The sequence below is a fragment of the Myxocyprinus asiaticus genome, chromosome 24, assembly GCF_019703515.2.
Source record: "Myxocyprinus asiaticus isolate MX2 ecotype Aquarium Trade chromosome 24, UBuf_Myxa_2, whole genome shotgun sequence".
Lineage (NCBI taxonomy): Eukaryota > Metazoa > Chordata > Actinopteri > Cypriniformes > Catostomidae > Myxocyprinus > Myxocyprinus asiaticus.
Window position 1 is genome coordinate 39810256 of NC_059367.1, and position 26511 is coordinate 39836766.

Sequence of the window (26511 nt, forward strand, 5' to 3'; positions counted from 1 at the left end):
TTACCTAAACCACCTTGTGGGCCATTCACACCGAATGTGTTTTTGCATCCATCCGCATTGCTTTTCCATTTTTTTTGTTTTTTGTTTGTGGTGGACGTCTTTGACCATTGAAAATAAACCAAATGATAACTAGGCATGTGACGGTATAAAATTTTCTCGTCACGATAATTGCTGAAGCTTTTATTTACATTTATTCATTTGGCAGACGCTTTTATCCAAAGCGACTTACAAAAGAGGAAAACATAAGCGAATCATCTTAGGAGACAATGGTATGAAAAGTGCTGTATTACAAAGTATCACTAGCATCATAATAGTATTCAAAACAAAATAAATTGCAACAACGACTGGTTAAGTGCTCATGGAACAGATGTTTTTTTAGTTGTTTTTTTGAAGACAGAGAGTGAGTCAGCTTCACAGATGGAGTTGGGAAGGTTGTTCCACCAACGTGGTACAATGAAGCTGAAAGTCCGGGAAAGTGTTTTGGTGCCTCTTTGTGTTGGTACAACAAAGCGATGTTCCTTAGCCGACCGCAGGCTTCTAGTGGGCGCGTAGCTCTGCATAAATGATTTTAGGTATGCTGGAGCAGACCCAGTGACTGTTCTGTATGCCAGCATCAGAGCCTTTGAGAGAGAATTTGATACGTGCATCAACCGGCAACCAGTGAAGAGAGACACGGAGTGGTGTAACATGTGCTCTCTTTGGTTGATTAAAGACCAGACGTGCTGCTGCATTCTGGATCATTTGCAGGGGTCTAATTGCACGTGCCGGGAGGCCTGCAATGAGAGCGTTACAGTAGTCCAGTCTAGTTATGACAAGTGACTGGACAAGCATTTGTGTGGCATGTTCAGAGAGGAAGGGTCTTATCTTTTGAACGAACAGATAACAAAGGACTTTGAATGTTTTAAAAACTACCATCAGCACCATAGATACATAGCCAAATATAACATTAAGTTGATGTCTTAATATTTAAATGGTCATTATGCCATGGGGCCACTGATCATTACAGATCAGTACATACCTAAAACTTGTCTTGTTGAGTCTGATGTTATAGTAAGGTTAGACTAACTTTATCAAACCAGCTACTATAACAATAGTATGCATGTTTTTCTGGATAGCAAGCCAGTTGCTAATATATAGCTAGGTGCTTGTGAAATATTTAATAACTGCAAGATCATTCACACTGTATGGCAATGTATGATTGCTTTGCATTCCACCTTGAACTTGATATTGAAATCATCATTGTACCACATTGCCATTACTAATTATAGGATTTAGTATTAGCTGATTACAACTTTATTTTAGCTGTTACCACAAGATGCAAACGTTACTGTGCAGCTAGTGGAGTTTTAGCAAACTTCGGCCACTTAAAAGCAAGCTACACATTATCTGCAAATGGCAACAACAGTTCACTTTCTTTGTCGTCTAAGTTGTGTCTTAGAGTGTTGTCTCTCATTTTTCAAAAACATTTTGGAAAAACTAACACCTGTTGGAGGTGTTCCTGCCACTTTTCTGCCACGTTTTACACATCTTAAACCAACAATCCCTCCGCATTTTTATGGAACCCCAAATACTTCCACACTTCTGACTTAACCTTTTTGGAAGGCGGATAAAGGGTCGGCTGTGTTCCTTCTTCAGCCATGCATCTCCAGGGTTCCTGCAGATCCTTAACAAGTCTTAAAATGTCTTAAATTCTGTTTTCCAAAATTGAAGGTCATAAAGAATCTTAAATATCTTAAATGATACAACAAAAGTCTTCATTTTTATTAAAAGAGGTCTTAAATTTGGGGGCGGAAAGACAGAAATCGTGATATGACCTAATGTGATAATCAAACTTCAAAAGAAAATGATTTAATTAAATAAGCATTGCGCTATGTCCTTCAAAGTGAAAACGCGGCACTGTTGTATTTTCTCCAAGCATGCAGAGGCTTGTGAGTGGTTTCAGCTGTTGCAGAGCAGTTTGCAATCATTAGGCCATATCGTAAATTTATGACAATCTAGCACTAAAGATCAACTGTTGATGATGTAGTGCTGATAAAGTATGACAATGTTTACTTTTAATTGTTTATATTTAATACGTTGTAGATTATTGTAGGAGTTTACATTTTATATCAGTAATTTGTTTGAATGAGCAGCTGGAAGCAGTGAAGCGCATGCATTTCAAAATAAGTGTCCGTGGTGTCTTTCAATGTTAAAGTTTAAGGTAAAAAATTCCACACTATGAATCAAATCAGTTCAAATGTTGATGTAATCTAACTAAAGAGATTCAAATCTGCTTCCGTGCCACCAGCACAGAGAGAGATCTGGCCATTATTGTGGCGGAATGACCTGCCCCTGCTTCTCGTTATCGTCGCCCCGCCTCTTAGGGCCGTCCTTCAGCCAGGCTCATGACGGTAGTTGGGCAGGAGAAGAGAAGAGGCACATAATTAATAAGCCTCCTTAGGGTGGCATTTGCATGGAAAAATAAAAATGCAGAGCACGCCTCTTCTCGGAGAGCCGGCTTCTATTATCCATTTGTGCACACACTGGCGTCCTCGCAGGCCCAGGATCAGAGCAGGGAGGGTTCGGCCGAGTTATGCCTAGTGGACACTACACGACTCAAGCTCGTCTCCTTTGATGTTTTGAGTCAGCGACTGGTTTGCGACGAGAAGCCTTGGATCTCATGATGAAAGGTCTTGTTGTGTGTGCACTCTTGCGACAGGCTGCGACAAGTCCCAGATGCTATGACTGTTTTCAAAACTGGCTATCTAGATATCTAGATGTCTTGTCATCATGTGTGCGCACTGTCATGATGAGCGAAAGACAATGAGCCACAGCAAATGAAATAGAGAGAGTGCAAGAGGAGGGCAAGGTATTAGGAAGCAAAAGACAAAAAATAATTAGAATATAATACAATTAAACTTCACCCACATCTCCCTATACCCTCTATCTTTATTATTTTAATCTGTTTTTCTTAAATGTTTCCTTTTGCAAATAGCAAAATGGGAGCAAGCCATTATTTAGTGTTTGTTGAAAGAGAAGAGCAAGGTGTTGGCTAGAAGGAGACAAAAATAGTAATAAAATAAAATAAATCCTCACCCACATCTCGCTGTTTTTTATTATTATCAGATGTTCGCCGCCCCACATACCTCGGACCCAGGAGGGGAGCGTGTGCAGCCGGCGGACCCTGTTCACGCCTGGGCCATGGACACTCCCCTGTCCTTCACTGGCTTGACGCCACACACACTGTGTCTGTCTCTTGCTACCCTGCCACATTATATTCACAGTTCACACATACCTTTGATGAGGCAGCTGTCTCCAGTTCAGATACTACTGGAAAATTGCGTGTTCTTGTGTATCATTCCCTCTTTTTTTTGTGTCTATTAAATCGTTTGACAGTCGTTTTATTGTTTGTGTCTGCATTCAACAATGTTACAAAAGCACACTGTTATTTTACTTGATAAGCTTGTTAACATTGTGCAAACAGTATATGGTCATTCTACGACTATCACATAAGTCATATCATGCAAGTTATAACTACTTACATAAAATATCTGGACTTGTGTATAACAGAACATCTCTTAATGGTTCAACACACGTCTACAAACAACACAGAATGGCTGTGACAACTAGCGTGCCCTCATGAACTTTAATTCATTTCTAGATTGTTTTATTCAGGTTCCAGGGTGTTTGTAGATCAGTGGTTATGGACCGATCAGACATCTGCATTTTTTCACTTTTCTTAGTACCAAGGCCAAAATGGCACGTTTACATATTTAAATGAATATCAGATGCTAAAACTACATTGATTTATAGTCCTTACCAGGAATATACTTTAACGTCTGTTGTTGTTTATGCTTGAGGACTTACTACTAGTTGTCATTGCATAATTAATGAGGTATGTCTGTGCAGGTTTTGGGGACTGTTTGGGGGTGTTATTAATTAACATTTAAAGTTATTGGGGGTTATAGTTATGTTTTAAATTCCATTTAATTTTACTTATGTCCTTTTATGTTATGACATGGGTTTATTTTTTTGTTACCCTGGGTGAGAGTAGTGTTCCTTTGAGTTAGGTGTGAGGCAAATGATTTCAATCAAATGATTGTAATCCAAATGTAAATCAATTAATTGATTCTAAATGTTCAAAATTCCACACATTGGCGACACCTACTGAAGATATAGTTTGACTTGGCCAGTATGATACATGTTCTGAAGCATAGGTTTGAAATTATTGATTTATAAGGATTTCAAAGCATCAAGAAGCTAGTTTTGAGAGGGCTCATCACTAGTTTAGGTTAACAGGAGCCTGGACTATTGATTGCTCGAGCGAGACCTCAATTTGATCTTTGTGTGTCTAGAGTAGGAAAGCAATGACTCAAAGTGGCTAGTAATAGTTTCTATTCAGTCAATTCCCACGCCCCTACTACTTTTAATGCGTGCACCAGAAGTGCGCATATTTTTGTGTCAGCCAAAGTTCAGTTGAAGTGTAGGCCCACCCCATTCAGCAAAAAAATGTATATGCACCACACAAGGAAAAAAGAGAGTATTCCATTGTTTCATGCTTTTCCTGTCACCTTGGGGTTTTCAGAAGGAAGAACAGGAGTTTTACTATCATACGAGAGGCTGAGAGTGTTTAGTCTTTAAAAATAGCATCAAGCATTAAAGGTATGAGAAAACCATCAATCTCTGTTATTTTTGGGAATGTGATATTTTCCTCTACATGTACTGGCCTGACCACGTTTCACAATGGCCCAGTGTAGGGGTCACAGCCTGTATTGCTGTGCAACTGAAATCCAATCCTGAAAACAATCCGCCTGCTGCTCTCCTCTCTCAACGCTCTTTCCTTTTCACCCCTCATCCATCATTTCATCCATCCATTCATCCCTCCATTCGTCTATCCATCTCTTCTCATTAACTCTTCTGATCGATAGATCACTTCCTCTCTGCTAGCAAGACGAAAACAAGAGTTTTAAGAGTGTGCAGTGGCCAAGTTTCCTTACCGGATACACACACATAAACACAACACATATGAGTTCAAGAGCTCTTGGTTCGGACTGAAAGTGCCTATGTGTATTTTGACCTATCTATAGGATGTACTGTATATCTGAATCAACATGATCACACAGGAAATCAGCGTGTTACTTCCCAATGTTTTTCTACCAAATTCTGGACAAGCACCACCATGCGGCCAATGTTCATGCTCCAAAAGCTGCTCCAAAAGCTGCCGATATCATATCCCTTTTAATTTTCATCTACTGTAGCTTTAGAGTTTGGGTTCAAGACTATATTAATGCAATTAATACTTAAATGTTGGAGTCGCGTGGCACCATGCGAGGTTCGGACGTGTGAATGGCGAGCTCTGCGCACTTGCTGGTTTTAATACTTTTTGTGTCATAAACCGGTGAGATTCGATACACCCTGTTCCATAACTGTTCTATGAAGACAATATGCCAAAGAATTCAAAATCCTCGGGCTCTGGAGACATTAAAAAACACTTACGTGCTCATGCTGAAGCCCCTGTGCAGCAGGCCGAAAGCCTGGGACTCAATTTGTCCAGTGAGGTGAAAGAGATTCAGCGGCAACTGTTTAACATGTTGGCAATGCTGATGAAGGTCGTTGCTGACTTGGAGGATCTTACTGTAATACGTCGATCGATCACTGCCATGGAGATGAAATTCATTGAGTTGGTTGCAAGAGTGGCAGATGTTGAGAAACAGATCGATTATCTGGAGTCATCGGAGAGGGAATTAGCTGCTAAACTGCTAGCGACCAAGGTAGACTTGGAGCACATCTGGGAAAAGTTGGAAGACCTTGAGAATCATAACCGGCGAAACAATGTCCGAATTGTTGGAATTCTTGAGGACGAAGAAGGCTGAGATATGGTGAAATTCCTAGATGAGCTCTTCCTGAGTCTGCTCGACATAACAGGCCATAAGCTGGAAATCGAGCGAGCTCACAGAGTTCCGGTTCGGAGATCCACAGAGGGAGACAGGCCCTGATCAATTCTGCCCAAATTTCTGAGATCATCCGATAAAGATCTTGTGTTACGTGAGGCGAGGAGTAAAGGAAGGCTTTCTTGAAAGAACCACAGCATTTTCTTGTTCCCAGACTTTGTGAATTCGACAAGAGAAAAATGTGATCGATTCAAGGAATGCAAGAAACTCTTACATCAACGGAAGGTCACTTTTGCACTGATTTTCCTGGCCAAACTGTGAATAGATACCAAGGATGGCCACAAAATGTTTACATGCCCACAGCAAGTGATGTCCTTCATAAAGTCAATGGAATGAGTAAGTCATTGTGTGATGCTATCGATGCAGCCGAGTGGGCCTGACTCACTGAACATTCACTTGACTGTCCAAGGAAACTGAGCGCCTTTTTGTTTCTTTTTGTGTTGGTTCCGCCTAACGGCTGGAGTTCGTTTTATGGTATAACACTCCTTCGTGACAGTTTGTAGATGAATCTGCATGCTCTTTGTGCTTATGCCTTCTATTGGATGGAGTTGGTTTTGTGGAACATTTCTTGCAAATCATTAGATTGATTAGGGCATTTGTTACACTCATGTAACAGCAGAATGGGCCGGCTCACTGAACATTAGTTTGACTGCCCAAGGAAATTGAACACACCTTCACTTCACTTTTATTGTCACACAACCATATATACAAGTGCAATAGTGGGTGAAAGTCTTGGGAGAGGGCTCATCACTAGTTTAGGTTAACCGGAGCCTGGACTATTGATTGCTCGAGCGAGCAATTTGATCAATTTGATCTTTGTTGTGTATATAGAGTAGGAAAGAAATGACTCAAAGTGGCTAGTAATAATTTCTATTCAGTCAATTCCCACGCCCCTACTACTTTTAATGCGTGCACCAGAAGTGCGCATATTTTAATGTCAGCCAAAGTTCAGTTGAGGTGTAGGCCCACCCCATTCAGCAAAAAAATTTATATGCACCACACAAGGAAAAAAGAGAATATTCCATTGTTTCATGCTTTTCCTGTCACCTTGGGGTTTTCAGAAGGAAGAACAGGAGTTTTACTATCATACGAGAGGCTGAGAGTGTTTAGTCTTTAAAAATCACATCAAGCATTAAAAGTATGAGAAAAACAATCAATCTCTGTTATTTTTAGGAATGTGATATTTTCCACTACATGTACTGGCCTGACCACGTTTCACAATGGCCCAGTGTAGGGGTCACAGCCTGTATTGCTGTGCAACTGAAATCCAATCCTGAAAACGATCCGCCTTCGTGACAGTTATGTGGATGAATCTACACGTTCTTTGTGCTTATTCTGCCTATTGGCTGGAGTTTGTTTTATAGATTATTTTCTGTTGTGTAATTCTGTCTCACAAAATTTGCATAGAAGCACCGGACTTGAGCAATCTGACGGCAGAGTTGTCACGGAGACTCTCATAGGCGTACATGGACTGTTTGAGTTTAGAGGGATGGACGCCAGTTGGTGCTGTCATGTGTGGGATTAATGTGCAGGTTTTTCTTTTTTCTGTTTTTTTTTTTTTTGTTCTGGGGGATGTTCGGGGGTTGATTGTTGCACCATTGTTGGAATGTGGTCTTTATAGTTTTATTTTTGACACACAATCTATTTTTCGAATGTGTCAAAGTGTCAAATGTTAATATGAGTGGATTGTCTCTCTCCACGTGGAACGTGAATGGGTTGGGGCACCCCATAAAAAGAAGAAAGGTTATTTCTTTTCTTAAATATGAGAAATATGATATAGTGTTCCTTCAATAAATGCATCTTTTCCTGCAGGAAGCTGAAAAATTTGGGAAGATATGGGGTGGACATGTTTTCTTTAGTGCTAGCTCAAGTAAGAGCAGGGGAGTCATTACATTGATAAGTAAACCTCTACAATTCAAATGTCTCAAACAGATTAAAGATAAATTAGGAAGAGTCATTATTGTTTTAGCAGAAATTCAGGGGCAAAGGTTGATTTTGGCTAATATTTACACACCTAAAGCTGATGATCAGGGCTTTTTTATAGATCTTGAAGGGATGTTGCAAGCCACTGGCTATATCATGATATAATATTGCAAGGAGACTTTAATCTTTTGATGGACTCAGTCCTTGATCATAGTGAAGCAAAAGTGTGTAAGCCCCCTAGAGCAACATTGATGCTTCACAGGATGTGTAAAAATCTTGGTCTTACAGATATTTGGAGACTTTTGAACCCATCTGGTAGGGACTATATTTAATCTGTTGTGGATTGCTCAATTGGAAACATCTTAGTCTCAGATCACACAGTGGTGAGTTTAGAGGTGTTGCCACTAATAAATCATATTGTTGGCGCTTTAATGTATCCCTTTTGCAAAATCCTGAATTCCAACAAATGTTAAAGGCTGAAATCATTTTTTATGGAGATCAGTTGGTCCTCAGTATCCTCTCTGGGCATGGCTTGGGAGGCACTTAAAGTGGTCCTTATGGGTCGGATCATACAGTATGCCTCATTCATCAAAAAATCCAAAGCACGAGAACTCGTGGAGTTGGAAGGGAATATTAAAAGTGCTGAGGCAGAGCTGAAGTGCCGAATGACGTCTGATGGCCTCAGAGAATTGACCCGATTTAAATACAGAAATAACACTATTTTGTCAAGGAAGGTGGAGTTTTGGCTATTCAGGGCAAGACAGTCAAACTTTGAGACGGGGGACAAAACAACTGGCTAGATATATAAAGCAGAGAGAGTCTTTTTCTACCATTCCCTCAGTGAAATCTGCTGGTGGTGAAATATTTACCTCGGCCAGTGATATTAATAATGCTTTTAAAGAGTTATATCTTGATCTATATAGCTCTACGTCTTCGTCTACTGATGAAGATGTTAGAAATTTTGTGGAACCATTAGAACTCCCTAAACTGACGGCTGAGCAAAAAAATCCTCTTGATTCTGAGGTAACCTTGGAGGAGCTTGACGAGGTAATTAAGGGCTTGCCTACAGGCAAGGCTCTGGGGCCAGACAGCTTTGCTGCTAAATTTTTTAGATCTTATGCTACAGAACTGGATCCACTTTTGTTAGAAGTTTTAACGGAATCATTAAAGAATGGAAAGCTTCCGCCAACTATGACACAAGCACGGATTAGTCTGATTTTTAAAAAGGACAAAGATCCAAGCGAGTGTAAGAGTTACCGTCCAATTTCCCTGATCCAGATAGACGTAAAAATGCTGTCAAAAATTTTGGCTAACCGATTAAGTTATGACACCTGGAAGCGGCGGTACAAACAAATGGATTAAATTCAGATTATTTTACTCTGGATAGGGGCACCCGGCAGGGTTGCCCTCTCTCCCCATTATTGTTCTTGCCCTGGAACCATTAGCAGCTGTGATAAGAAGGGAAGATGATTTTCCAGGGGTGGTGGCGGGAGGTGTGGCACATAAGCTTTTTTTTTACGCAGATGATATTTTATTATTCGTCTCCGACCCTACTAGATCTATGCCATGCCTCCACAGAATTATTAATTCCTTTTCTAAGTTCTCAGGATACAGAGTCAATTGGTCTATGGCAGCATACTGTCCGGTAACAGCTTTTCAGCCAGGCGCCTTCCAGTGGCCCAAACAGGGCATTAAGTGTTTGGGTATTTTATTCCCAGCAAATTTATCTGATTAAGTTAGAGTTCATTTTCACCCCTTAATAAAAAGTTTTTCTAGCGATGTGGGCAGGTGGGCTTCATTACATTTATCTATGGTTAATGTTATTAAAATGAATTGCATTCCAAAATGTAACTACCTGCTACAATCTCTCCCTGTAGATGTCCCCTCTCTTATTTAAACCAATTTGATATCATAGCGTAGTTCCTCATTTGGAATGGTAAGCGTCCTAGATTACATGTCAGTAAGCTGCATAGACCAACTGACAAAGGCGGGCTAGGCCTACCCATGATTTGGTTTTATTATTATACATTCGGTCTCAGATATTTGACTCATTGTTTGCTTCCACCTGAGAGAGACCCTCCCTGCCTTTCTATCAAACTAATCGGAGAAGTTAAGCTACACCCTGTCATCTCGCATTTGCACTCGGTATGGACAAAAGTGTCCAGAGTGTTTAATTCAGACATTTATTTAAATGTTGCCTCGAGCATATGGCTGAACCCCAAATTATGTATTAATAAGTCCCCTTTTTGCTGGTCAGAGTGGATTGTGAGGGGGGTTACTACACTCGGTGACCTATATGAGAGTGGAGCGTTGAGATCCTTTGAAAATTTGGTTCAACGTTTTGGGATTCCCAGATCTCAGTTCTATAGGAATTTACAGCTGCACCACCTGCTCTGTACTGTTTTTGGGAGTAGTTTACACCCCCCTAAAGCGGCAGATACTCTGGGAGAGGTGATTACTGCTTTTGGAAAATGTCATGAGGCATCAGTGTATTACTCCCTGCTAATTCAGAGTCTGGGGGACGGAGCTTTAACTTCTATCAAGAGATTATGGGAGAAAAATTTCAACTTGGTATTGGAGGAGGGAGTGTGGGCTAGAATTCTAAAAAATGTCAAGTTTGCATCTAGAGATGCAAGGGTGCGCCTTATGCAGTTCATGATTTTACATCGATTCTATTGGACCCCCTCTAGTTTGTATAGGCTTGGTCTTAAAGACACACCCACCTGCTGGCGATGTCAATCAGAGGATTAAGACACAATCCATGTCTTTTGTGGGTGTGTTAAGATCCAAGAATTTTGGTTGAAGGTTCAGAGTTTTATGTGTGATGTATTGGGCACTCAGATTTTATTTTTCCCCAGACTCTGTATTTTAGGCGATGGGGCAGTCATCAATATAGAGAATAAACACATAAAAAATTGAGTCCTAACCAGCGTCATGATCGCCAGACAGATAGTTTTAAGGGGATGGAAGTCGGCTGGAGCACCCCCATTTCAGGAGTGGTGCTCAGAGATGGGGAGGGTGGCAGCTTTTGAAGAGGGGTCATCCAGAAGACTGGGGAATTTGGACTTGTTTGTGGGGAAATGGGGCAAATATCTGGCATTTTTGGAGGGCTCTCGGGAAGGTACAGTGGATAGAGAGGTGTAGTGGTTAATGTGTGTGATTATTTTATATATACAGTGGTGTGAAAAAGTGTTTGCCCCCTTCCTGATTTCTTATTTTTTTGCATGTTTGTCACACTTAAATGTTTCAGATCATCAAACAAGTTTAAATATTAGTCAAAAATAACACAAGTAAACATAAAATGCAGTTTTTAAATGAAGGTTGTTATTATTAAGGGAAAACAAAATCCAAACCTACATGGCCCCATGTGAAAAAGTGTTTGCCCCACCTGTTAAAACATAACTTAACTGTGGTTTATCACACCTGAGTTCAATTTCTCTAGCCACACCCAGGCCTGATTACTGCCACACCTGTTCTCAATCAAGAAATCACTTAAATAGGACCTGCCTGACAAAGTGAAGTAGACCAAAAGATCTGCAAAAGCTAGACATCATACCGAGATCCAAAGAAATTCAGGAACAAATGAGAAAGAAAGTAATTGAGATCTATCAGTCTGGAAAAGGTTATAAAGCCATTTCTAAAGCTTTGGGACTCCAGAGAACCACAGTGAGAGCCATTATCCACAAATGGCGAAAACATGGAACAGTTGTGAACCTTCCCAGAAGTGGCCGGCCGACCAAAATTACCCCAAGAGCGCAGCGACGACTCATCCAAGAGGTCACAAAAGACCCCACAACAACATCCAAAGAACTGCAGGCCTCACTTGCCTCAGTTAAGGTGTTCATGACTCCACCATAAGAAAGAGACTGGGCAAAAATGGCCTGCATGGCAGAGTTCCAAGACGAAAACCACTGCTGAGCAAAAAGAACATTAAGGCTCGTCTCATTTTTGCCAGAAAACATCTTGATGATCCCCAAGACTTTTGGGAAAATACTCTGTGTACTGACGAGACAAAAGTTGAACTTTTTGGAAGGTGTGTGTCCTATTACATCTGGCGTAAAAGTAACACCGCATTTCATAAAAAGAACATCATACCAACAGTAAAATATGGTGGTGGTAGTGTGATGGTCTGGGGCTGTTTTGCTGCTTCAGGACCTGGAAGACGTGCTGTGATAAATGGAAGCATGAATTCTGCTGTCTACCAAAAAATCCTGAAGGAGAATGTCCGGCCATCTGTTCGTGACCTCAAGCTGAAGCGAACTTGGGTTCTGCAGCAGGACAATGATCCAAAACACACCAGCAAGTCCACCTCTGAATGGCTGAAGAAAAACAAAATGAAGACTTTGAAGTGGCCTAGTCAAAGTCCTGACCTGAATCCTATTGAGATGCTGTGGCATGACCTCGAAAACATGACCTGTTCATGCTCGAAAACCCTCCAATGTGGCTGAATTACAACAATTCTGCAAAGATGAGTGGGCCAAAATTCCTGCACAGCGCTTTAAACGACTCATTGCAAGTTATCGCAAATGCTTGATTGCAGTTGTTGCTGCTAAGGGTGGCCCAACCAGTTATTAGGTTTAGGGGGCAATCACATTTTCACACAGGGCCATGTAGGTTTGGATTTTGTTTTCCCTTAATAACAACAACCTTCATTTAAAAACTGCATTTTGTGTTTACTTGTGTTATCTTTGACTAATATTTAAACTTGTTTGATGATCTGAAACATTTAAGTGTGACAAACATGCAAAAAAATAAGAAATCAGGAAGGGGGCAAACACTTTTTCACACCACTGTGTATATATATATATATATATATATATATATATATATATATATATATATATATATATATATATTTTTTTTTGTTTTTTGTGTGTCTATAATCATGTGACCACTGAGGTGTTGTTGGGGGTCGGGGGGGTTGGGATTGGGGGGGGGGTAATAGTGGGGGGTTAAGTGTTGATTCTCTTTGTATATGTTTTGCTTTTCTTTGTTTAATATATGAATCAATAAAAAAAATAATTTAATCATAAAAATAATTAAATGTTGCAGAAAATCTGAATTGCTGTGACTTTCACGTCAAAAGAGGCAAAAGATTTAACCTACTACCACTGATTTTCTCATAAGATCAGTCTGTCTAAAGTCAAATTTATAGTCTTTCTTATCCAACAGAGTAATGTAAAAACATTGGCCTTGTTGCAAATGGATCACTTTAAATCATATCCACATCAAGTGATTAAATCAAATTAAGTCTTGTCGGTGTGTCTTTGGTTGTACAAATGCCAGGGTTGTGGACTCAAGTCGCATGACTTGGACTCGACTTGGACTCGAGTCACAAATTTGATGACATGCGACTCGACATAATAAAAGAAGACTTGCGACTTGACTTAGACTTTGACAACGACTTGCGACTTGACTTTGACTCAAGCCCTCTGACTTGAAAAGACTTTATGCCTCCTAAAACCAAAGATCAGAGTTGTACATTTAAAAATGTGCAGCAAATCAACGATTCATTTCCCCAGTAAACAATTCGTTTGATTTTCAAATCTGCATTTCCACGCTCCATATTCAACCAATCAGAGAACCAACCAATCAACTTTTACGAGAGTAGGACCAAGTTTGAAGATTGCGCATTCAAGGATTTCCCAGCCAAAATGATACGAAAGGTAATTTCATTTGGATATAAAGAATACAATATCGAAGGCAACAAAAGGACTGCAACATGTAGAACCATGTCCAATTTTGTGAGGCATCTGAAAACCAGCAGACAGAAGTAAGTTGAGATTGTTAACTGTTACATGTCAGCTATGGTTCAATAGCATTTAACTTATTGTGTTGGCTGGGTTAGCTAGCTAGCTACTTAGTTCCACAGAGCTCAGAGCAACTACAGTTTTGGCATGAATTATTTTGCATGCCTCATTCTGAAAACAGCTAAAAGATGCACTGTGGACCAACGATTGCCATCCGTCCTGTAGAATACGGGATCGTCCCATGTTTAAAGTTGAAACGATGCATCCCGTATCGAATCAATACGCAATTTGTCCCGTATTTAAGATGGTCAGATGGTGTCACAGCTAAATCGTTCCAGGTCGTTAATTTAATATTAAGTAGGACATTTTGCCTATGGTGGGTAAGGGGTCATCTGAAAAGTCCATACATTGTGCTAAAACATGCTGATGCTGTGGAGGGTGTGGTAAGGGACCATCTGAAAAGTCCACACATTGTGCTAAAATGTGCTAATACTGTGGAGGGTGTAATTACTATAGTAATTAATAATAACTAATTTACTAATTTGGGCAAAGAGCACTAATGACTTGTTTAAGACTTGAAGTTGAGGACTTGGGATTTAACTTTAACTTGCCTGTCTTGACTTGTGACTTGTCTTGAGACTTGTATGCGAAGACTTGAGACTTACTTGTGACTTGCAAAACAATGACTTGGTCCCACCTCTGACAAATGTTCATATTTTTGTCAATTTCCATACAAATGGAATGGAAGCTAATACGCATGGTTTTGTCTGGCTGTGATGTAAACTAAAGGCTAATAGCTATTTTTTTTAAAAAGCAAAGCTTTTCGCTATATCCCGTCCCAACTTTCTGCTTCAACAGGACATAAGGCAACATTAGGGGGCCAAGGTTTGACCGGTTGGTTTCGGTAGTTGCTGAAGTTTTCAGACCGTCCCTTACCACACCCCCTCCAGAGTTACTGACAAGTGCGATCCCCCATCAAACATTTTTGCATAATTTCAAATGCGTTTACCTTTTCCTGTGGTGTGACTGATAACATGTTTCGCAAACAGCCTCGGGAAGTTATTGCATTCACATAATCAAAAAAGAGCACAAATTGGAGGTTGCATTTTCACTATAAAATAACATTTTGACTCCACTGATGGTTAGGTTTAGGGTTAAGGTTTGGGTTAGGGGCAGAGGTGTACTGGCCATCGGGAGAACCGGGACTGCGCTATGCTGAAGGGGCCCGCGAAACAGTGCAGGGATATGCCGAAGGGGGCCGCGATATGCAGAAATTTTTACTCAAATTGTTACTCCAATGATGTTTAGGTTTAGGGTTAAAATTTGTGTTAGGGGCAAAGGTGGACTGGCCATCGGGAGAACTGGGACTGCGTTATGCTGAAGGGGACCACGAAACGGTGCAGGGATATGCCGAAGGGGGCCATGTTATGTAGAAGGGGAAAGCAAAACACATTGCCACTACCTCCCCCACGTCAAATTTTCTCCAGACCGTTTTTTTGTTCCCAGTCTGTCCCTGGTTAGGGGGTGGAGTTATTTAAATATGCATTCTTGTTGACAGTAATACAAAAATAAACTAAAGTAGTAAAACTAAAAATAAAACTCACTTTACAACCTGCTTTTGGCACCACTGTGTGGACATTCCACCCGGAAAATGAAGCTCAGATGTGCCCATATCTTCAACAACACTTCCAGCTTTGGCCACTGGGGTCAGTGATAGATGTCTACATGGGCCTTAAAATGAAACCCGAACCCGACCCGTACCCGAGACCGTGTGGCCTGACCCTATACCATCAGATTTTAAGCCCGAACCTGACCCGAACCCGAAATTGCTCAATGTCTTTACAGTTTCTACTCCTAGCAAGTATTGTTGCAATAGGCTGTATTTTATGTTAGCCAACATTCATAACAGTATTGTAACAGTAAACATATACAGTTTTACAAGACACGGCAGCCCCTCAGTACATTAAAGCAGAAGGGAAAAAACATTGCCTTACCGTTTATCAAGCGCTGAAACTTTGCTTGGGGCAGAACAGTCTGGAATAATATGAAACAATGCAACAGTCCCCTCTATGCAGCCTGAACTTGTTCAGAATGTTGAATCTTTGTGACACCTGTACTTAAAACAAGCTAGATGCAGCGCAACGAATTAAACAGATCGCAGATGTCTCGACATGTGTTTTTGAAAATGTGACACGGTATCTTAAAAATCGCTGCAACAGTCAAAGACATTCATCCAGCATGTGTTTACAAAGAAAAACAATGGGAAAACAAAGCAGACATGCACAAAAACACGTTCGGTGTAAATGGCCCCTAACTCGTACCTTTGTGCGTCTCTGTGAGTGAGAGTGACAAAAAAGTTTGGTTGGCCTGTTTATGTTTTCACCCGAAGTCCTACTTGAAAAACTGATCCGAACCTGGCCCGAAACCTGAAGGGTTCTCGGGTCACATTGGGCCAGGGTCAGTTTGCAGATCTCTAGTCAGTGATTCGAATTATGGGAAGCTGATTTTAAATAAAGAACTTTCAGCCTCCTGTCATTGAATTCTCTCTTTCTGTCTCTCGAAAATAGCACAATACATCAAAATAAAAGTCCTTTCCAAATTACAATGTAACCCATTACTCAAATACAAAATAAATCAATTACTTGTTTTTACTATATGTTCAGAAATATTTACCAAGCTTTCAAACATACAAATATCTTAATATATTTTATGTTTACAAGAGCATTACCGGCCAAGGGATTGCTTGGTTTGGCATTGAACGTTACATTTTTCTCACAAAAGACAAGGTGGCAAAGAAATGCTGATATCAACATGCCACTGGTGATCTCAGGCAACCTAAAATGTTGTGTCTGATCAGTTTCCATCTTTGACTTGTAGATTAAACTGTTGAGTATGTGGAGTGCAGTAGACTTTAATCTTGGAGTAAAGTATAAAGGGGTGACATGATTTTGCCAAATAGCAAAATGTTCCTGAAATCCAAAAGGTGTTCCTGGATCCATATACTTTTTGGTCATGGAACAATATTCCAATCAATAAATCAATCATATTTTAGGGTTAGGTTTAGGGTTAATGTAAGGATAAGCCTTAAAGGTGCTCTCAGTAACTTTTTTGTTGGTGCCATCTTGGTCAAAGAGTAACACCTACCAGCCTGTATGCAGCATCATTCAAAATCAATAGTTTTCAGTTACAGATGCCATTGTAGAAATTCACTATTCACAGCCAGACATGATTAATTTAATCCATAGGGTGAAAGTGTCCAGTGGCAGTTACTGAGATTAAGCCAGCAGTATATGACTCATCATGTGATTCCAACATGGCAGCCCCCATGAGGAGACCCTCTCTATGTAGAATAAAGTAGCTTTTATAAGGTTACTGATATGACTGGATTCCTCATCTCATGTCATTGGTCATTATTTTATACATACAGTATATTTCAAAATTATAATTAATTTCTTTAGGAGTAAATTTTTTTAAAGAAGAAAAATTACTGAGAGCACCTTTAAGGGTAGGGTTAAGGGCTTGCACACCATTTTTATGAACCTGTCATTTTCCTCTAATTTTAGAGTTATTGGTATAGGACTATGATTTGTACTAGGATGTTGTCCCAAGACCAACAAAAGACATACATCCTGGAACATGTTTTACTTGACAAAATCAAAGTTACCATAGTAAGGCACATTTGAAGTTTGGCAAAATCTAGTTGTATTTGTAGTTGTAACATGAACGCATATTTTATTAACTTTACCCCCTAACCCAAACCCCAACCCTAAACTCAACCATCAGTCAAGTAAAAATTAAATTTAGAGCAAAAATTCAACTTCTGAATCGTGCTCACTATTGTTTATGTAAACACGATTACTTGATTTCCATGGGAATTTGAAGTCTAGGAATTTGCTTGCACAACACCCCACAGTATCAGTAGAGAGGGAAATGTGATCATGCTTAACTTGACGCAAAAATGCCTAATGGGGATGCCGCTTGTCAATTATTCGACTGAATGGGGTTGATTTTCGGAAGCAACATGTCGATTTCCTGTGTGATCAAGTTGCACACAGCTCTGGGATTCTTGATTGTCATGGCCAGTCATGGCATCCTGCTATAAATTCTTCTTGTATATTGAGCACTAAACTCCATATAATTTCACATTTCATCATAATTTGAACTACATTTTTCATAAGCAGGATAATGTACAGTCATTATCGTTCACTTTGTGTCGGGTTCTTGATCACCCTGTCAGGGTTTATTTTGTGATATGACCAGTAGACTGTACATTAATTATACTGATATCTAAGTCTGGCAGTGAAAGTAGGGAATAAAATTAATTGCAATCTAAATAAAAAAGTATAATAAAATACTGTATATAAATATATATATAGTATACATATATTATATGATTTAAAATTTTTGAGCAACTTTAAAAAGGAAGGTGCTTCAACCAATGATCAGAACAGAATCTCATGTAGGAGCCTTTTTTGCTCAAGTATATATTACTGGGGAATAATTATTGAATGCATTGCTAAAAATTCCAAACTTAATGGAAGCTAAACAATTACACCCTTGATGACAATTCCTTTAAATGTTTTGGGCTTTTTGGCTGTCTTTGGCAGTTTAAAATGTTTAAAAGTGCACTCAACTAATTTAATTTTTCTGATGTCTTGTATTCCAATGACAACAGAAAACTGGCACTCATCATATGAATTCTTGAGTGAAATGGTGACTGATTTTAAACACTGTCTGAGTTGGCACGGCTCATGTTCGTAATGCAGTACTACTACACCTACATTAAAATGCTCTGTGAGACAGGAAACGACCATATTTTTTTGAAAGACATTTGACTTTTGACTGGATCCGTGTCAGACTTTTCAAATGGGCTTGCTATCCCTGAGAGAGCTTGAATTGGTTTTTTTTTAATTAAGAATTTCAAAAAAAACAAACAAAAAAAAATACTACGTTTCCATCAATCCCATGGTCATGGAATTTTAAAACTGTGATTTACAGGCCTGGAAAAGTCATGGTAAAAATCAAATTTTAAAAGTTGTTTAAATGTCTGTGGTGATTAAACACTTTTCTATTTAGCTCTCCTTTAAAACATTTAATCATCTATATATTGCTCTATATTGTGAGTGCATGTATAGAAAAAACACATACTCCTGTTAGGATTGAGTCATGTTTTCTATATGCCTTTGTAAATAGTGATTCTAATCTTTCTCTTTGGCACAGGTCCTTCTTCAGTCATCAGTAATGATGATGACTCTGCCAGCCCTCTTCATCATGTGTCTAATGGCTCCAACACGCCCTCATCCTCTGAAATGAATGCAGACGCCGTCATCATCGGCATGACCAAGATTCCTGTCATAGAGAACCCGCAGTACTTCCGCAGCACCGGCAGTCTGCTCAAATCTGACACCTGTGAGTCTATGCGTCTACCTGCTCTTCTATTTAGAGCTTTGCGCCTTGATAAAATGCGATAACCAGCCTGATCTCATGAAAATTGTGACTTTGGCGATATTTTAGCAAAATGACACTATGTGGTTCATTATACGTATCGCGGCAGTTCCGAGGTGAAATGTCCACTGTTTGGCGCTAAAAGCGACTTAAATCTTCTCCCAAACTATCGAGTTTTAAATCAACAAAACTGACCTGCCTACCCTAAACCTTAAACCTAAACCTAAACGATAGTGTCATACAAAGCAATTGTGAGATGAAAAACGCAATTGCTGAAGCAACCACATAATTTATTGGTGCTTCTATGACAATTTTGGCTAACATTTCGAATCATACCCTGGACCATTACATCACAAGTGCAACGGTTCTATCAGTTACATATATATATATATATATATATATATATATATATATATATATATATATATATATATATATATATATGTACAATTCTTCTGGCAGTTGTGGCTGAAATCTTTCTTGGTCTACCTGACCTTGGCTTGGTATCAAGAGATCCCCAAATGTTCCACTTCTTAATAAGTGATTGAACAGTACTGACTGGCATTTTCAAGGCTTTGGATATCTTTTAATACACCATTGACTATTTATACACAGACACTAATTGCAATTTTAAAAGCCACAGGTGTGGGAAATTAACCTTTAATTGCCATTTAAACCTGTGCGTGTCACCTTGTGTGTCTGTAACAAGGCCAAACATTCAAGGGTATGTAAACTTTTGATCAGGGCCATTTGGGTGATTTCTGTTATCATTATGATTTCAAAAGGAGCCAAACAACTGTGATAATAAATGGCTTCATATGATCACTATCCTTAAATAAAAGAATTTTAGCGCAAAAGGATGTGATTTAATAAATAAATATTCAGTCTGCATGTGCTGCATGAATTAAAGTGAATGTGTGAAGCCGCTTGTATCACAAAAACACCACATTTTATGAGCATCGTGTGCTATGCTTGTTGTAGTAGATGACAGAGAAGAGCGCACATTTACTGTGACGTGTGCAGCGCCTGCAGACTATTTATTTATATAATTAAATCACAGCATTTTGCGCTAAAATAATCACACTCAGTCGTATAACCAACGTTTTAACTGGAGGCGTGAAACTACTGTCAAAATCTGAAAATAATAAAAATAATAATTATTCTTATTCTTATTTTAAGCAATTTCTCACAAGCAAGAGTGCTGTTGTACTGAATAGAAGGTTTCATCATTGTTTTTTTATTTATAATGTGATGCTCAGTTGTGCATTACTTTATTTGACAAAAATAAGACCAATGTTGAGTTTTGGATTGTGTTGTGAGGCTCTTTACTCAAGCACTTCATTTGATTAAAAAAATGCAGTGGTATGTTGAAAAGTAATTGTTCTATTTTAATGTGATTAAAGTGTTATAAATTCATTTTATTAGACACCATTTTGATGATGAAATTGAATTAAACTTTAAACATGGAATGGAAAACAAAATTTGGTGGGGAAACGCTGTTTTAAAAAAAATGCATTTGATTTCATATGGTCCTATTTAAAAAAACTTGAAACAATGTTTACTTACTTGAAGAGCACTTCAAGGAAACAAGGAATTGTTCTAATTATTTATTTACATTGGTACATTTAACTTTGGTAAATAGGCTAAAAGAGTGTGTTCAATAACATATTACCTATTTTTTTAGTACCGAAATTGGTATCAAGAATTGTGGTGTTGGTACCGGCTACTTACATTTTTGGTATCGTGACAACCCTAATCTTTACTGTAATATGGTTGTTGTTTTTTTTTATTTTATAGAAATCATATTTATATTTTATTCCCTCCAACCTAATAATCCAGTACATTTCTCTATTAAACATGTTTTAAGACAGCCATGTTGCCTTTAAAATGTTTTAGAGTTGAAAGTGGTTGAAAGTCTAAAAACAACTTACCACATTATTTATAGATAATGAAAAATGCCATTAACTGTCTTGAAAATAATGTCATGGTGTAAAAACTCTTAATAGTCCTTAAAAAGTAGGGCTCCAGACAAAAAAAAAAAAAAAATGACTTAGGAGCCATTGCCTCCTTAACTGAAACATTAAGGAGCCAGTTGGTTGTTTTCAGTCGGCAAATCATATAATTTCTCGATTTAGATTGTTGTTCAGAAACAACACAGAAAGCAGAAGAAAAGGAAGACAGCTGATAACCCATTAATCGGAGGTTTAATAAACAGTATATATAGTTGAGAAGATACGTAAGTTTGCATTCCCCTTTTGTCTCATCAGTGTTCTCACCCCTTTCATAATATATACAAATATAAGAGATACATTTTTTTTTATTTAGTACTGCTCTTCAGAATCTATATAAACATATTTACATAAAGCATAGCATACATATAGTAGTATGTTTCCTTCTTGCACATCAATCAATGTTTGCACCTTGTGTAATAGTTGTGTATGAGTCCCTCAGTTGTCCTAAGTGTCAAAAGTTGGATCTCATATATATATATTATAGTTTATGCACTATTTTTGCTTGCGAACCGGCATTAAAAAAGATAGAAGACTCTCTCGTGCTGGGTTTGTTGTTGTGTGCGGTGCAGCGAGCTCATCACAGCAGAACGGGTGAAAAGTGGCCTGAGACACATTGGTGGTGCGCGCTCTAAAGATGTATTCAATAACTCACAAATGATATCTGACGAAACCGCATATGAACACACACAACCTGATGGCGACTAGATTTTACATTTTTGTCACAATCTATTATTTTTGGTCACATTTGCGACCATTTTAGTCACAGTGTGGAGCCCTGAATAGGCTTAATTTTCTTTATGCAAAATATAACTTCTTATTTGTTTATTTTTATTTTGGGGAGAAATCTGATCCAGACATGTTCTTGACAGGTTATGGTACAACCTAAGGGCGCCTACACACTAGAGAAAACTCTGAAGTAGTGTTTGACAGACAGAAATGCGTAAGGTCCATTTTGTGGGTGTGGGAATATAACCCCAATTACGAAAAAATGCTAATAAAAACAAAAAGGAGTGATTTGTAAATTATATTCACCCTTTGCTATATTGAAAACACCACAACTAAACATTATATGATGTTTTACCTTGTGAATTTCATTGTTTGTTTTTTTTAGGTGCAGTCATTTTAAATCAGATGATTGCAACACATTCCAAAAAAGTTGGGACAGTTGAGTCTTTACCACTATGAAACATCACCATTTCTTCTAATAACACTTATTAAGCATTTAGGCACTGAAGACACAAGTTTAAGTTTAAAAAGTGGAATTTTCCCCCATTCATCCATTATGTAGGTCTTTAGCTGCACAATTGTACGGGGTCTTTGTTGCCGTATTGTGCGCTTCATAATTCACCACACATTCTCAGTTGGAGATGGTCAAAACTGCAGGCAGGCAAATCTAGCACCTGCACTCTCTGCTTATTCGGCCAGTTTGTAGTTTGAAGTTGCACTGCTGAAAATGCCAGGACGTCCCTGGAAAGAGGGTGCTGGATGGCAGTATATGCTGCTCCAAAATGTTTACATATCTTTACCCATGCCAATGGGCACTGACACACCCCTGGCCCATACAGGCACTTGCTTTTGGACCTGACGCTGATAACAGCTTGGATGGTCCTTTTCCTCTTTGGCCCGGAGAACACGATGGCTGTGTTTTTCAAAAGCTATTTGAAATTTGGACTCATCTGATCAAAAAGTTCCACTGTTCTACTTTCCATTTAAGATGAGACCGAGCCCAGAGAAGTCTGCAGCGTTTCTGGACAGTGTTGATGTAGGGCTTCTGGTTTGCATAGTAAAGTCTTAACTTGCGTCTGTGGATGCAGAGGCAAACGGTGTTGACTAACAAAGGTTAACTAAAGTAATCCCAAATCCAGGTTAATGATATCAATTACAGATGAATGACGTTTTTTAAGACAGTGATGTCTGAGGGATCAGAGATCACACGCATTCAGAAGTGGTTTTCGTCTTGCCCTTTACGCACCATGATTTGACCAGATTCCTTGAATCTTTTAACTATATTGTGCACTGTAGAGGGTAAAATGCCCCAAATCCTTCTAATTTGTCTTTGGGGAACATTGTTCTCAAAGTGCTGGATTATTTGCTGAAGCATCTGTTGGCAAATTAACAAGTCTCGAATGATCCTTGCTCTTGAAGGACTTGGCTGTTTTTGGAGGCTCTTTGTATACTATGACATGATTTTCTCACCTGTTTAACATCTCCTGTTTCACATTGCCTTGTTATTTTAACTCGTCAAATTGTTATTAGTCTTAAATTGCCCCTGTCTCAACTTTTTTGGAGTGTGTTGCAATCGTCTGATTTGAAATTACTGTACATAAAAAAACTGTGAAATTCACAAGGTAAAACATCATATAATGTTTAGTTGTAGTGCTTTCAATATAGCAAAGGGTGAATATACTTTTAAAAAAATCACTCCTTTTTGTTTTAACGTTTTCTCAAATTGTGGTTGCATGATGGAGCGCCACTTTCACAAACCGTTCTTCCTCTATGTCCTTGGATTTACAATCAATGGTTTTGAAGCATTATTTTTTCAATTGAATTATCTATTGAATTAGTGTTTAGATGCCCTTAAATTAGCACAAATGCATAGACAGACACACCATCTTACACATGTTTATTTTATATCCCTCTCTATTTGCCTATCCTTTTCTGCTCTGCATCCTTTCCTCCCCACTCTGGTTACTTTTAATATAGGGTTATGGTGAACACTGAGTTACTGTAGATCGATGCAGCCTCATCATCTAGTGCTCACTAATGTAATCGGCTGACTGGCTAGTTTTTCTTCAAAAGCATTTCTTAATCACATTAAGGATAAATCTCCATGAGTGCTTGGTCTGTTCACAGTCTCTATCTCGTTCTCTCTCTCTCTACCCCTGCACACCAAATGGCTGATTAATCTGGTCTTATCTCTGTACTGTCCTCACTCTGTTAAGGGGCATCTGGGTTGAGTTAACGCACTCTGAAACAGCTCTTTTCTACCATATCTGAGATTATCTCTAGTACACCTTTATTAATTTCATCCTTCAGTGTCCGGTATTACAGGATTTCCTGCTTAAAAAAACAGACATTTTATATTAGGTGTTTTGAACTACTATGTACTTAAAAACAGTTTTTAACTACTATGTACTTATGCATTTGATACAATGTACTTATTATGTACATATGGGTTGTTGGATTGTACTTACATTGTATATACATTTATTTACATCTGTAGTTACACTGTTAACCTTAACGACTAATCGTAAAACTAACCCTACCCCAACCCTTACCCTGAACCCTAAACCTAACCCTTAACTCTAGCCTCTACCCCTAAACCTAACCCTTACTCTAGCCTCTACCCCTAAACCAAATTCTACCCCAACCTTTACCCTAACTCCAACCCCTAAATCTAACCCCTAACTCTAACCCCTACCCCTAACTCCTACCCCAACCCTTACCCTAACTCCTACCCCTACATCTAACCCTTAACTATAATGCCTAAACCTAACCCTTAACTCTAACCCTTAAACCTAATCCTACCCATACCCTTACACTAACTTCTACCCCAACATCTAACCCTAAACTTTAACCCCTACCCCTAAATCTAACCCTACCCCAAACCTTACCCTAAGTCCTACCCTAAATCTAACCCTTAACTCTAATGCTTACCACTAAACCTTACCCTTAACTCTAACCACTACCCCTAAACCTAACCCTACCCATACCCTTACCCTAACACCTACCCCTAAATCTAACCCTTAACTCTAACCCCTACTCCTAAACCTAAACCTACCATAATGGAGAAGAACTCCATTAAATCTTCTGAGCTTTGAAAGAGCAACATCAGAGCACTAAAATTTTCCTCTGGGTTCTCACAAGAACAACTTACTTTATCCATCAGGCTTCCAAACCTGACACTCGACTGAAATCTCTCGACTTACCATGACTGAAGCATTAACATTTGTCAGGGTGTATGTACTTATCAGATTATTCAACTCTTCCAGCCAGTCGCATGGGGTCTTAACACTGTAATGCTGACAACACCCGATTCAACATCCCAAACTCCTTCTGCTTCCACTTAAAAAAGCCATCCTCTTCGACTACTTGATCTTAATGATGATTACCCATCACCAGTCATGGTGGTATTGTAGAGGTTAAAGTTCAGGGCTGGTTACCATAAAGCTGCTGGTTTGAGCCCAGTAAGGAGCAAGTCATAAACCATCACTGTTATCTCCTTGAAGGAGGCACTTAACCTCTGGCTGCTCTGGGGGATTGTCCCTGTAACTATGAATATACTCTGTTAACTTACTCAAGCATCCAAAAAAAAAAGAAAGAAAAAAAGACTGGGCTCAAAAACAGCTTGTAAATATATTAGAAATTGTTCTATTTCTAAGTTTTATTGTAATTTGTAGTTCAGTCTTACCATTTGAGTTGCCTTTGCATTTAGTAATAATCTAACTACAGCACTGTGTTGTATTTTTGTTATACACTATATGGCCAAAAGTTTGTGGACACCATATGTGCATGATGAACATTTGATTTCAAAAACTTAGGCATCAATTTCCCCCTTTGCTGTAATAACAGCTTCCACTCTTTTGGGAAGGCTTTCCACTATACTGTATGTAGTAACATGGCTGCAGGGATTTGCTCTCATTCAGACACAAGGCTATCACTGATGTTGGTCGATGGGGCCTGACTTACAGTTGCTGTTCCAGTTCACCCCAAAAGTGATCAGTGGGCTTCAGGTCTGGGCTTTGTGCAAGTCAATTTCTTCCACGCCAGACACAGTAAACCATTTCTTTATGGACCTCACTTTGTTTACAGGGGCATTGTCATGCTGGAACAGAAAAGGGCTATCCCCAAACAGTTGCCACAAATTTGGAAGCACACAAAGCCCAAGCCATTACATAAAGAAACATTAAGATTTTTCTTTACTGGATTTAATGGAGTAACCAAATTCGTTAATTAGAAGGGGGTGTCCACAAACTTTTGGCCATATAGTGTATATTCTTATACTTTTTTATATTTATTTAATGTTTTTCATTTAAATTGAAAAGGTTACTGCTGAACTTTCAAGAAATCATATTTTCCCAGCTCCCACCTAATAAACCATGATATTTTTCTTTCAAAACGTGTTTTGTTGCCAGCCCTGTTACATCTAAAATGTTTTTGGAGTTGAATGTTACAGGGTTGAAGATCAGTGAAAAAACACCCTTAGCTTGCAATGTCATTGCACCACACCACAATATTAACAGTAAATTCTTGGACTTTCTTTCTCAAAACAGAGTTAAAATATAGAATGCAACACTTCAGTATAGAAGTACAAATCCCACTCAGTTTTTTTTTCCCCGGCCAAATAGATTTTTAATGATAACTTGTAAACCTTTAAAGACAGACCTACCTTGAGCTCTGAGGTTGTTAATCGATGGTAGATGCCTCTGTTGAATCCATCAGTCTGCATTA

The 26511-nt window shown here is 38.9% G+C and overlaps 1 protein-coding gene across 2 annotated transcripts in view; it reads left to right on the plus strand.

Annotated features, from left to right (window-relative positions):
* Positions 1-26511, plus strand: part of LOC127415116 (BDNF/NT-3 growth factors receptor-like) — an 88163-nt gene that overhangs the window by 42783 nt on the left and 18869 nt on the right. For both annotated transcript variants that reach the window (XM_051653684.1, XM_051653685.1), the window contains one exon: positions 18824-19012. In XM_051653684.1, the coding sequence (XP_051509644.1) occupies positions 18824-19012 (189 nt within the window). The remainder of the gene's footprint in view (positions 1-18823; positions 19013-26511) is intronic.